The 12137-nt window shown below is 44.2% G+C and overlaps 1 protein-coding gene across 2 annotated transcripts in view; it reads right to left on the reverse strand.

Annotated features, from left to right (window-relative positions):
• Positions 1-12137, reverse strand: part of Stk39 (serine/threonine kinase 39) — a 249286-nt gene that overhangs the window by 179269 nt on the left and 57880 nt on the right. For both annotated transcript variants that reach the window (XM_041631541.1, XM_041631540.1), the window contains exon 2: positions 8895-9007. In XM_041631541.1, the coding sequence (XP_041487475.1) occupies positions 8895-9007 (113 nt within the window). The remainder of the gene's footprint in view (positions 1-8894; positions 9008-12137) is intronic.

Genomic DNA, 12137 nt, shown 5'->3' on the forward strand with positions numbered 1-12137 from the left:
CATTCCCATAATTGCAGTTGTAATTGCAGCTGACTGGAGCAGGATGATCTCGGCTCTCGGCTATGAAGTCAGCCTGGGCTATATATTATATATATAATATGCCCCATACTCATCTCCCTAGCTCTGCCCTTTACTTCCCTGATTACCCTGGCAGGGTATTCAGCCTTTTTTGGGGCCTCACTTTCCTTTCCTGTAAAATGTGATTAACACTACTCTCTACTTAGGAACAGTATGGGGAAAGCAACAGGAGGTTTACCCACCCCCTTGCAGGTCTAGGCTGTAACATTATACTAAAATGTAACCTGGGGTACTTATTGGTCAGTGTCTCAGTTCCTTGTCTGCAGAGGAGGGTCTGTGTACTGGTCACTCACTACAAGGGTTAGCATGTGGCTCAGCCTTAAAGGCATAGAGTTGACCCCAGAAGCTTGTTCGCCTGTTCCTGGTCCTGATGGATCAAAGGGTTTCCTGTAATGCAGGTTAGGTCACTGAGATAACCACAGGTGGGGAAAATGGGGAGTCAGCAACCAGCTTTACCACAGCCGCTGGATCTCTGCCCTCTGTGTTTCCTAGCTATTCAACGTGGCTCCATTATAACCCACAGGTAAACTCTATGAATCCTGGTAAGTTTTCTCAAAGTGTTACAGAAAAAAGTCTAATATATACACACGCAAAGAGTGAAAAAGAAAAAGACAACTACAAATTTGAAGATAGAAGAAATAGGAAAAATATAAAGTGTATGATATTTATAAATTTCTCATCCAAATGCAAATAATAGCAAAAATTTATCATTGAAACATACGTGATATTCTCCAAGTACTTAAATAATCCCTTAAATGATATGGGGATAACCAAGTTAATAAAAGCACTTCAGAAGGTAAGGGTCCATTTTTTATTTCCTCAGTAACTGCATGATCAGGAAGGGTAATGTAACCACTGCTTTTAACTAACCATGTATCATGAACAGCAGGGCTTAAAGAAAGCAAGAATAAGGGCTGAGATGTAGCTCAATCTGTAGCCTGCTTGCCCATGAAGCAGGAATCCTGGGCTTCCATCCCCAGCACCATACAAAGCTGAACATGGGGGTGCCCGCTCCACCTACTGACTGGAGGCAGAAGGTCAGAGCTTAACATTCACGGCTACATACAGAACTTGGCGCCAGCCTGGGCAAACGTGAGACTAGATCTCAAGAACAGATTAGTGAATTAATTTCAAAGCAAGTGAATAATAATAAACAAGCAATTTTTAATGTTGGCCAAAAATCAGAAGATTAACAAAGCTTTTACAAGGGCAAAGTATTCTTCTGGCTGTCACTTTCAATTATAGAAATGTCACATCGATTTTTTTCAAACTATAAAAATGATAATACTATTATGAGACAAACGCTTGCATCTTTTAGGGGGGAAGTGTCAACAGTGACAACCCAATTTAAGGAGGGAGCTGGACATCCTAGTTTATAGTGTTACAAACGAACCAAAGACTGTGCTCTGCCACTATTTTCCTGTGGTTTGGTATCTGAGTTTATGGGAGTACATTCTAATTGACAGCAAGATTACAGGTGGGGAGCTGGGCCGCGGGTGCACGCCTTTAATCCCAGCACTATTTAATCCCAGGCAGGCGGATCTCTGTGAGTTCGAGGCCAGCCTGGTCTAGAAGAGCTAGTTCCAGGATAGACTCCAAAGCTACAGAGAAACCCTGCCTCAAAACTGCAGCCTCCCCCCCCCCAATAAAAAGATTACAAGTGAGAAGGTCTAGATACTTTGAAAACAGAAAGAAAAAGGAAACTTCCTTAAGGGAAGGATGAAGCAATCAAAAGGTGCAAAACAGTGAGAGAGTAGGGTGTGGTTTGGTGGTAGAGTACAGCCCAGCATGTGTGAGACTCCAGGTTCAGTTGTCAGCTTCAGAAAAAGACATTCCATCTGAAGTGCCTTCTGCACTTCCTCTTGTGTATGAGCATATGCTAGGTACCTCTTCACATGAACATATGCTACATAGGTCTCAGCTCCTCCTGTGCACATGAACACACACTAGATAGATCTCTGCTCCTCCTGTGCATACGAACACACACCAGGTAGGTCTGCTCCTCCTGTGCACATGAACACACACTAGGTAGGTCTGCTCCTCCTGTGCACATGAACACACACTACATAGATCTCTGCTCCTCCTGTGCACATGAACACACACCAGGTAGGTCTGCTCCTCCTGTGCACATGAACACACACTAGGTAGGTCTGCTCCTCCTGTGCACATGAACACACACTAGGTAGGTCTGCTCCTCCTGTGCACATGAACACACACCAGGTAGGTCTGCTCCTCCTGTGCACATGAACACACACTAGGTAGGTCTGCTCCTCCTGTGCACATAAACACACTACATAGATCTCTGCTCCTCCTGTGCACATGAACACACACTACATAGATCTCTGCTCCTCCTGTGCACATGAACACACACTACATAGATCTCTGCTCCTCCTGTGCACATGAACACACAGTAGGTAGGTCTGCTCCTCCTGTGCACATGAACACACACTAGGTAGGTCTCTGCTTCTCCTGTGCACATGAACACACACTAGATAGATCTCAGCTCCTCCTGTGCACATGAACACACACTAGGTAGGTCTCTGCTCCTCCTGTGCACATGAACACACACTAGGTAGGTCTCTGCTTCTCCTGTGCACATGAACACACACTAGATGGGTCTTAGTCGCTGACAAGTAGAAACCCAGAGAATTCTCTTTTGCAGTGTTCATTTTTATTGACTTTTTGAAGATAAGACTTAACCATGTTGGCAAACTTTTGTAACAACTGTATTTACATACATTTAAATGCAAAATTCAATTAGTATTATTTAATTAGTATCTGAAGAAACTATGACATAACTTTTAAATATAATATTCTAAAACTGAAAACTACTTTTCCAACCAAATTATACATATTTATAAGCTAATAATCCAAGCCCAGAACCACAGAAATGAATTTGCTTTGCATAAAAGTAATTATTTTCTAATTTCTTTAAATTTCCCTATCTTCAAAACAGCCTCCTCCACACTGCACTTAGAATCCTGCCTCCAACGGGACAATACTTGAAAAAACACTCAAACACTGAAGCATATGAAAAGAATTACAAAGCTGAATGGCAACAAAGTAGAAAACTTGTGGTTGAGACCTAAAATGTTCAAATGGTGTTGCACGCAGTGAAGTAGGCTTGCACTTTTTTTTTTAATTTAAGGACATAGTGTAAAAGACTACAAGGAACAGTCGCATGCAATCTGTCCCACAGATGAGGAGGAATGAGCTGGAATATGGATAGATACTTGACAAATTAGAAAATCAATACAACCAAATGGAATCAAAAACGACTTTCATAGATGCAATGAAGAAAACACTCAGAAATTGTACTGTTTAGAGGCCAACTCGCGAAGCTGGAAGCGTTCTAAGCAGAATAATCTTCCTACAATAAAAAATAAACATGCCTTGAAAAAGGATCAACTTTGCTAATACAACACAGTCAAGGTTTGTTTGGTTTTTTTGGGGGGGGGGGTTGCTTGTTTGTTTTCTTTAAGCCTCAAATAAAGGGGAGACTCACGCTCAGAAGGCCTCAGATCACACCCCTGCAATAAAGAGATGGGGAAACTTGCATCTCGTTACGGTTAGAAGTTAACCAATCCTCTCAAAATGATCAAGCAGGGAACCCTCCAAAACTTTTGCTTCTCCAAAACACTCTATAATTCAGAGCTAATTTATTATTCTAAGGAGGAGGAGAGAAGAGGGCAGGAGGGAGAGAGGGAACGGAAGATGAAGAGAAATGAGAAACAACAACCCAGCAGCAGAAAGCAATGTCTTTTGCTGAGGAGGAAAAAAAAAAGTCTTGATTAATAGATGACTCTTGTCGGTGACAGAGCAGATGGCCTTTGCAAGGATGACGGAGAAAGAGAAGGGCGAAAGCCAGGACTCTGACAATTGAAGGGAGAGAAGGAAAGACGTCTAGACACAGGGAAGACGAGGGCACGTTGCACGAGAACTTTCCAACAGACTTTCATAGCTACAGCACAGTAACTACGGTTAATGTGAGCCCGACTTGCTAGTAATTTGTATTTTCATTTAAGTGGTTCTTCGAAGAGTACGTCTTTAAAGAACTAAGGTTTAAAATAGCCACGACTTTCGCCATCTAGTATGACAAATGAATGAAAGAGACTGCGGCACTAGGTGAAAATGAGTTTGTAAGCATCCAGGCACACCTGGCCCCACCCCTTGGGGACCTGGCAGAGGGCACCACACACACATACATGCAGGGCAGGTGGTACCCTGTCCCTTTAAAAGGCGGGACTCTGCCTACTTCTACCTCTTCTTCCTCTCTGCATCTCTCAGTAAGGAGTTGTGGGGGGCAGTGCTTGCGGGAAGGTGGGAAGCAGGCAAGGGAAGGTGGGAAGCAGGCAAGTCCTCTGACACAGCGTTCGGCAGCCATCACTTCGTGTCATCACTGTTTCCTTTCCAGTGACTTTGACACACCTGTCATCCATCACAAACTAAAACCGTTACATGATTTCATAATGTAATTCCCGAGCAATTTTTTTTTCCTTTTTTCTTTTCTTTTCTCTCCTGCTCCCACTGCCTTGCTCTCTTAAAGAAACATGCACTTCAGCTCCTGGGTGAGGGTCTCCCTGACAAGGTATAACTTGATGATTTAACTGTATGTTCAATGGAATTGCTGCACACGGGTGGAAGAGGAGATGAAGCCAAACTGCCCATAACTAAACCAAAGATGGCCTGGAAACAGAAGAACTCCAGACAGAGGAAAAGATACGAGGAATAAGTATGGTTAAAGCGTAGGATTCAAGAAGATGCTGGGCAACGAGTCGATAATCCCAGCACTTGGGAAGCTGAGGCAGGAGAAGTAAAGCGTGAGGCAAATATGAGCTGTGTGGTGAGATCCTGTCAAAGCAAAACAAAGCAAACAAAAACAAAACAGCCAAATTAACTAATGAGTCAAACATGTTCAGCAGCCTGTGAATGAAATAAAGGACAGCATCCCGATGGCTGGAAAAGAGCTGAATTGTAAGGTAAAGAAAAATGAATGGGATGTTTATGGAACTTATTTTATCATCGGATGAAGGTCTGAAAAGATAAATGCTTTTAAAAAAAAAGATCATTAATTCTCCACTTAGATAATAGATAATAAGAAAATTCAAATAAGGAACCCTAGGATAGTGATACTAACCTTGAGGCTGACCACAGACTGGGAGCTCAGTGCTCTCTCCCCAGGAGCTGTCAGCCCACAGGACAATGGTCAGACTCAGCAAGTCTTAAGTTCCCACCTCACAGCCGGCAATCTATCTATCAACCTGCTGAAGCGACCACTGCTCAGCAATCTCGCCTCTCCTCTTCCTAAACAAAGAGACGACTTACTAGCCCAGGGTTTCCCACAGGACAGAAACCCCTGGGAGGCTCCGAACGCAGCTGGTAAAGACTAAAAAAATGTCTTCCGGAAGTGATATGCTACTTCAACTTTCCATTTATTCCAGTATCGCTGCGGAGGGGACGAACACGGGCTGACAGCAAGCGTGGGATCAGCAAACCTGAGAGATAATCAGAGCACGAGAAGCGTGCCTCCTGAAAACAGAGAGCCATGAAGCTGACAGCACCACACCCTACCCGCCACAGGCACGTCATCCTGACAGGCTACAGTCAGTCACGGGGCACTCCACAGTGACAAGGAAAATGCAAAGGGATACAGAGAGAAAGCACATATTTAGAGTAGGAAAATGTCAGACAGCACTTGAATGAAACCGTTCACTGTGGAGGGCTCGCCTCTAGTTACTGCTGAGTTAAATAAAACAAGGTTGTGCATGAGCAGCAGTTTAAGCTTCTCGTAGACTAAGCACACTATAGAAATGATGTTGAAGTACTATCAAATAAACAGACAAATGCATTCCTCTATCTTCAACAAGCTTAACCTTGAAGAAGTTTAGCAGAACTCATTTCAACGGGTAAGTTTAGATGAGCAGTCATTCAGTGCCAAGGAACTCAGCTGGCATTTCCTTTCATCCTTATATTCTTGGAGGAGCTGGCACAGGGATTAACACTTTTAACAACGTGTCTCCTTCTGCAGCAAAACCTGGAGCCAAGGCCATGGCCGCAGCCGAAGGTATAGTGAGTCTGTGGTCAACTGTCCAAAACTGCTGGGTATCACCACATCTGGTTCTACATGTCATTTCCCCACATCAAGGGGCAAAGGCCATGAAGCCCAGGAGAGAACTTAGGCTTGGGAACAGAGAGAGGAGAAGGGGTCTGGGGTGAAAAATTCCTTGGGGGAGGCAGATGTTCCGAGGGCTAGTACAGAGTTGATAATTGTGACTTCTATGACATAATGCTCTTGCAAGATAAAGACCCCAGTGGCCATTGTTTCTTCTAAGAACAATGGTTTCCAGTTAACACATGGCATTCTCTGTGAGATGATGCAGTTCTCCAACCTGGAGATAATACACATTCATGGAATTAAAGGATTAATAGGATACCGGATGTCCAAACGCTGCCAAAATGTGAAACCACAGGAATAATAAAAGTGCATGCAGTGCAGGAGGTCGAAAGGGCACAGGAACTCTGCTCCACACAATGCGCCTGTGTCAATCACCTGGACCACAAAGGAAGGCTCTACTAATGACCTTGGGCAGGCTATACTCAGAATTCTTAATTATTTTTATGTGAAATTAGGAATCGTAGTATACCCTGAAGGACCAGCGCCCTTCCTCCCACCGTCTCTAAACATACCAAAGCATAAAAGAGCAGAGGTGCAAAGTTGAGACCAAAGCAATATACTTAAGAATTTAGCATCTGTTAAAAACGGAAATTTTCACCATTTTATTTTGTTATATGTATTTATTACATTTATTTTATTATTCTTATGGTAAGTAGGTATGCGTATATTCTATACAGCTTGGGCATTACAATGAGGGAAATGGGGTCAGAAAAATAAATCGAGCACTGCTAACAGACAACTCATAAAGACTGATGGTGCCAAGCACAAAGGAATAAAGAGCCCAGCCCTTGAGCAGACAGCCAGACTGCCTACAGTCTGAGATGGAATGTGTACTGTCCTAGGAAGTGGAAGAAAGGGACTGGAGTGAGGAGGTCTCCTCTGGCCTTCAATCTGGCTCTAACTGGCCACCATGCTTGTTTGCCAACTGTGACAAAAAGTTACCAATGGCCTAGGGCAACTAGAAGCCTGAATGAGCCCAGATCACAGCACCAGTGCAGCCCAAAAGCTGCGTCCAGACTGCAGCACAAGGACATCAAAGTACACGTGCTATTCGGCTGGTAGTCAGAAGGTGGGTGGGGCTCCAACAGAGCACCACCGTGAAACACAAACACCATAGGCAGGCTCTTAAGGGATGTTTCAAACAATGCATAAATGTTAATGTACAGTTCACGTTAAAAAAAAAATCCTATGCACAGACAAAGGATTCGAAGACTCACAAGAGACCTCAGGGATTTTCCAATTCAGCTCTCTCTTCAAATGACCTGATGCTATTAGGCAATGCAACTAAAGTTAAAAACAAGTTAGTGGCCGAAGTGGGACCCAGCTCTCCCCACAGTTTATTCAATGCTTTTTCCACTCGGGGGAAGGTGACCTTGAGGGCTGGTAGATGACAAAGGCCCAACTGTGCTGGTCACTACCCAGTCAGAAACAGATTAAGTCCTCTGCAGCAGCAATGCCCACAGAAGCAATGCATAGCTGAAATTCTGAGGGGGGGGGGGAGACATAAATGAATGACTTTTTTAAAATTAACATTTAGTTACAGAAGCCCTTGCTTTAATCTGGGCTTCAGCTGGCAGTCCTTTGCTTCAATCCCAGTGAGATCTCTGCATTGTGTAACCCGATTTAAAATGGAAGGCCAAACAGGTCTGGAAAAGTACAGCTCTACCCGTGAACTTAATTTATACTATAGCGTACTGTAATTAAGCCCGAAAGAAAAGCTATATTCTGGGAGGAGACAAAAAGCTCTTGTTAACGGCATTCCATTCCCAGTGTAGAATAAAACAAAAGGCTTCTTCATGTGGAGCCAACTGTCATTATACTGCATAGCTTGCATGGTGCTACTGGACTAATATTTGTGCTGGGATTAGTCTGGGATAACCCATCGGTTAACTCCTCCACTCCAGTTTTGTCCTGAAATAAATGGTCGAAAGGGAAAGGGGGAAAAAAATCCTGGCAGGCAGAACAACAACCATATTTATGAGATTAAAGTCTAAAACCCTTCACAGTTTGCTGGGTAACTAATAACCATTTGCTAAGCTGTTCATTTAATAATGAGTCAGTTAAGCCCAGAGCAAATGTTCCTTCAACCAACCAACACTACTCCAGTCAGATCTACACAGACACGCTCCAGTTATTTATGTAAGTGCTTCATTTCAAAGAAGAAATTCAAGGTAGCAAACTTGGATCATGAGCCAAATGCAGTCTATAGTATATGACAAAAAAAGAAAGAGAGAGAGAGAAAGAGAAAGAGAGAGAGAGAGAGAGAGAGAAACCCAAAACCTCAATTTGTATATGATTTTGTGACTTATAAAAGCAGAAATGCCCAAAATACACTTCTAGAGGAATTCATAGCAGTGTCATGAACTATTCAGAAAAGACCCAAGAGAAGGTGGACATCTGAACTTTGGGGTCACAAATCCATGACCTCAGGCCAGAGCTCTCCGTGTCTAAAATGGAATGCCACACTGAGACCACGGGGCTGTGCAGTCTGAATACCGCACACTGAAGCCACTTACTCCTGAGAGGGGTGCAGCCAGTTCCGGGGAAACACTACCCACCAACACCATGTTCTTTTCTCACTGTGTCCACAAGCCCCAGACCATGAAGAGCAGGAAGCAGCCATCCCTCCTCTGATACTCACTAACAGTTCATCCATACTCGTCTGGCATTTTTCCAGGTTGATCCGCTTGATGGCTACGCGTTCTTGCCTGGGTTTGCACAGGGCTGCCTGGACCACAGCCGTTGCTCCGCTACCTGAAAGAAAATAAAGACATCCGCTATCAAACGGCACCAGTTGACTGGCACTTACGCACCTTTTTTTTTTTTTTTTTTACAATGTCTATTATTTTAAGTCTCTGACTGAAGATATTAAAAGTATTACCAGGGACATCTTCAAAGAGCCCCTTCAGTTTTAAAATGACTATATAGAAAAGAAAAGTTCCCAGTGTCTCTCTGAGGACAGAGGGGCAGGCAAGTTGAGCACAACTCCACTTGAGCTTCAAGTTGTTATGACCCCTGGGTCCTGCCTCGCTTGAACTACACTTCCAACTCGCACCCATTCCCAGGTCTTCCTGGGCTCCTTCAGGACTTTCACCATGTCCTGAGATTTAGCATCCTGAACACTCCCAGGGCGTCAGCTCTTGCTCTACAATTAGAAAAACAGAAATCTGTCCTAGGAGTCTCTTGTTTCAAATGCAGCTCTTAGGGATGCCAATAAAACGATGCCAATGTGTCATTGCAGAAGCTCCTTGGCATTCATGGAAATTTCATATTTAAGGCCTCTTGATCATTAGCTAATGCACTCAAGACTCCTAAAAGACAGTGCCACATTGTTATCCATGCTTTAGAGGAACGGGATGCAGAGGAGTCATGATTTGTGGCACAATACCAAGAACGTCTAATGAGATTTTTATGCCATCAGGGCAAAAGACCCCCAGAGCAAGGCATCGTAATTCCACAGGTGAAACCAAAAAATGACATCCCAATCGCCCAAATTCCCTCCTAGATGTCCAATGAAAGAACACAGCCTGGGACAGTACAAGGGGGGACAGATGGGACTCTAACACCCGGAAGTCAACCAGTCCTCTCCCTTCAAGGCGTCCACACACAGAAGCCCGACCTGTGTGAACCCCATGTGCTGATCACCCACGGCACAGTAACACTATAGCTGTAAAATTCCCGTTAAAGCTTGTACGTTTTCATTATCGGCCTCATTTTATATGTGAGAAAATGGGAACCTGGCAACATTGCCCAAGGTCACATAGCTAATAGGTAAGTACCTGGGCTGGGATCTGAGTCAGTGTGCCAAACGCCCACATCTGTGATGTTTGCCTACTTCCCACAAGCCAGAGCACAGCCTGCCCTTCCTCGCTTGCCTTGGCCTTGCCAGGAAAATATTTCTTCAGTACTCAAAGGCTCCACCAAAGAGAACCAACCTGGAAAGAAGGTGCAAGTGAGCTTCCCTTTCAGGAACAGGAAGAGTACTGGTGCGTGACATGACCTTCCTCTCCCAACCTCAGGGCGCTCCTTCAGCCTCAGTCTTACCAGGGTGGCCTCACAGCCCAGACTTGGGTTCAATCCAGAATGTTCCAGATATCAAGTCAAACACTACAAAGAGTCCTGCTGCTGGCAGAATGTGTTTTCCAGTCCCCAGAACAAGAGACTCGCAGTGAGGGAGGCACAGAGAAAGCGCTAAGAAGCTGGTTAGCAGTGGGTCTGGGACCCAGCAGAGAAATCAACAAACATTTTAACTGCTGCGGGCAGCATGCCATATCGTTCTACAATCAGTTTCTCCATCTCTCTCTTCCACCCTTAATACTCAGTCCCGAGTGTTTCCTAATCAGAACAATTGAAGAACAGAAAGCAGGCCAGCTCCCAGAAAGGACTAAACAGGTGTATATAACATCAGGCCTTCCCATATGTCCTGGACTTAAAACCCCAGACTGCCACTAATACACTCAAGAATGTAGTCACAAATAGAAATTCTCAAAAGTAGAAGTGGGTTATCTCTGGCTCTAGGAGACTCTTCCTTAGTTAGAATCACAGCCAACTAAAGAATCACGACTTTTATCTCTACACAGCAAACAGGAAACTATATGGCACAAGCCCGCTGCAATATCAAGAAAGGATATAGCCATCTACCGAACACTAGGAGCTCTTGCTCTGAGTCCAGAGGCATCCTTTTAACTTCAAAAGGCATCAAGAACCAAGCTGAACAAAAGAGCATCCTAAAGACCAAGTCTACCCTGTCGCAGGGAGGTAGAAGAGAAGGGATTTTTGTTTTCCCTCCTGCAATAATTGGAAAACATAGGCTTAGGACTCCACAACAAGGCAAGCTAGCTGGTATGGGTTCTTTGTTTGCTTGTTTTGTTCCAAATAGCTGCAGCCAAGACACCAGAGGTCATGAATTCGGTGTGGGTGGGTGGAGGCCAGTACCTTCTGGAAGGCAGCTTCAGAATGCAGCTTGCCAAGGACGGCTAAGACCAGCTTTGTGCAGTTGAGGTACAAAGTGTGTGTTCTACTGTGAGTGCTGATTCCAACTTGGAACCCTGATGGACTCGAGAGAAGACTCCCCGGGTAAAGGGAATCCACACGCTGACATGAAAGGAAGAGGTGATCTCTCAATTTTCCAAAGGGCCTTTCGGAAAGAATAAGTCAGTTCTGCTTTAAGGATCTTTATGTACTCTGCTGGACAGATTAAAAGGCAGCCTTGAAAATGTAGGCTCAGAAATCCAGGAAATGAGCAAGTGTTCACAACCTAAAGTAAATGGAATAGTGAAATGGCCAGTGGTCTTTGACGCTGAAACACACTTCGGTAACATTTCATGGTATGCTTCCAGTAACGATTATCCTTGGGACCAGGAAGCCTGGAGCATTTCTCGTTTTATTTCAGACTCCCGGCCAAAGTGAAGTGAAACTCTCTATATCATGGTGGCCCGTGTGCCAGACTAAAAACCTTGCATTTTTCCATCTTTCTAGGCAGTTTTGAGTCACTCTATCTCCACTCATTTCTTTGCTAGTTCCAAGCAAACAACAGCTTCTAAGTTTCAGAGAGAAACTACGGTGATGGCAAACAGTGGCAGTTTCCTTCAATTCATGTCCAAGGCTGATGTCTGACTTTGGGTGGGCATGAATTTCCCCATCTGTTTTGTGGCTTGAAGTGAGGTGATCGCCAGAAAACTGCACATCTGCGCTCACATTTGAGCTACCCAGAGAAATACTTCCTGGATATGTAACTTAGCGTCAGTAACTTTAGATTTCAGTAAGTCTGTTAGAAACGAAGACATCAGTGTCTCTTATTGAGAGAGAAAGAGAGAGAGAGAGAGAGAGAGAGAGAGAGAGAGAGAGAGATCATTATCAGTGTTGCCAAATGTGTCTAAACAGT

Source organism: Microtus oregoni, unplaced genomic scaffold (genome assembly GCF_018167655.1).
Source record: "Microtus oregoni isolate MIOR12 unplaced genomic scaffold, Mior012 000037F_ref0000500, whole genome shotgun sequence".
NCBI lineage: Eukaryota > Metazoa > Chordata > Mammalia > Rodentia > Cricetidae > Microtus > Microtus oregoni.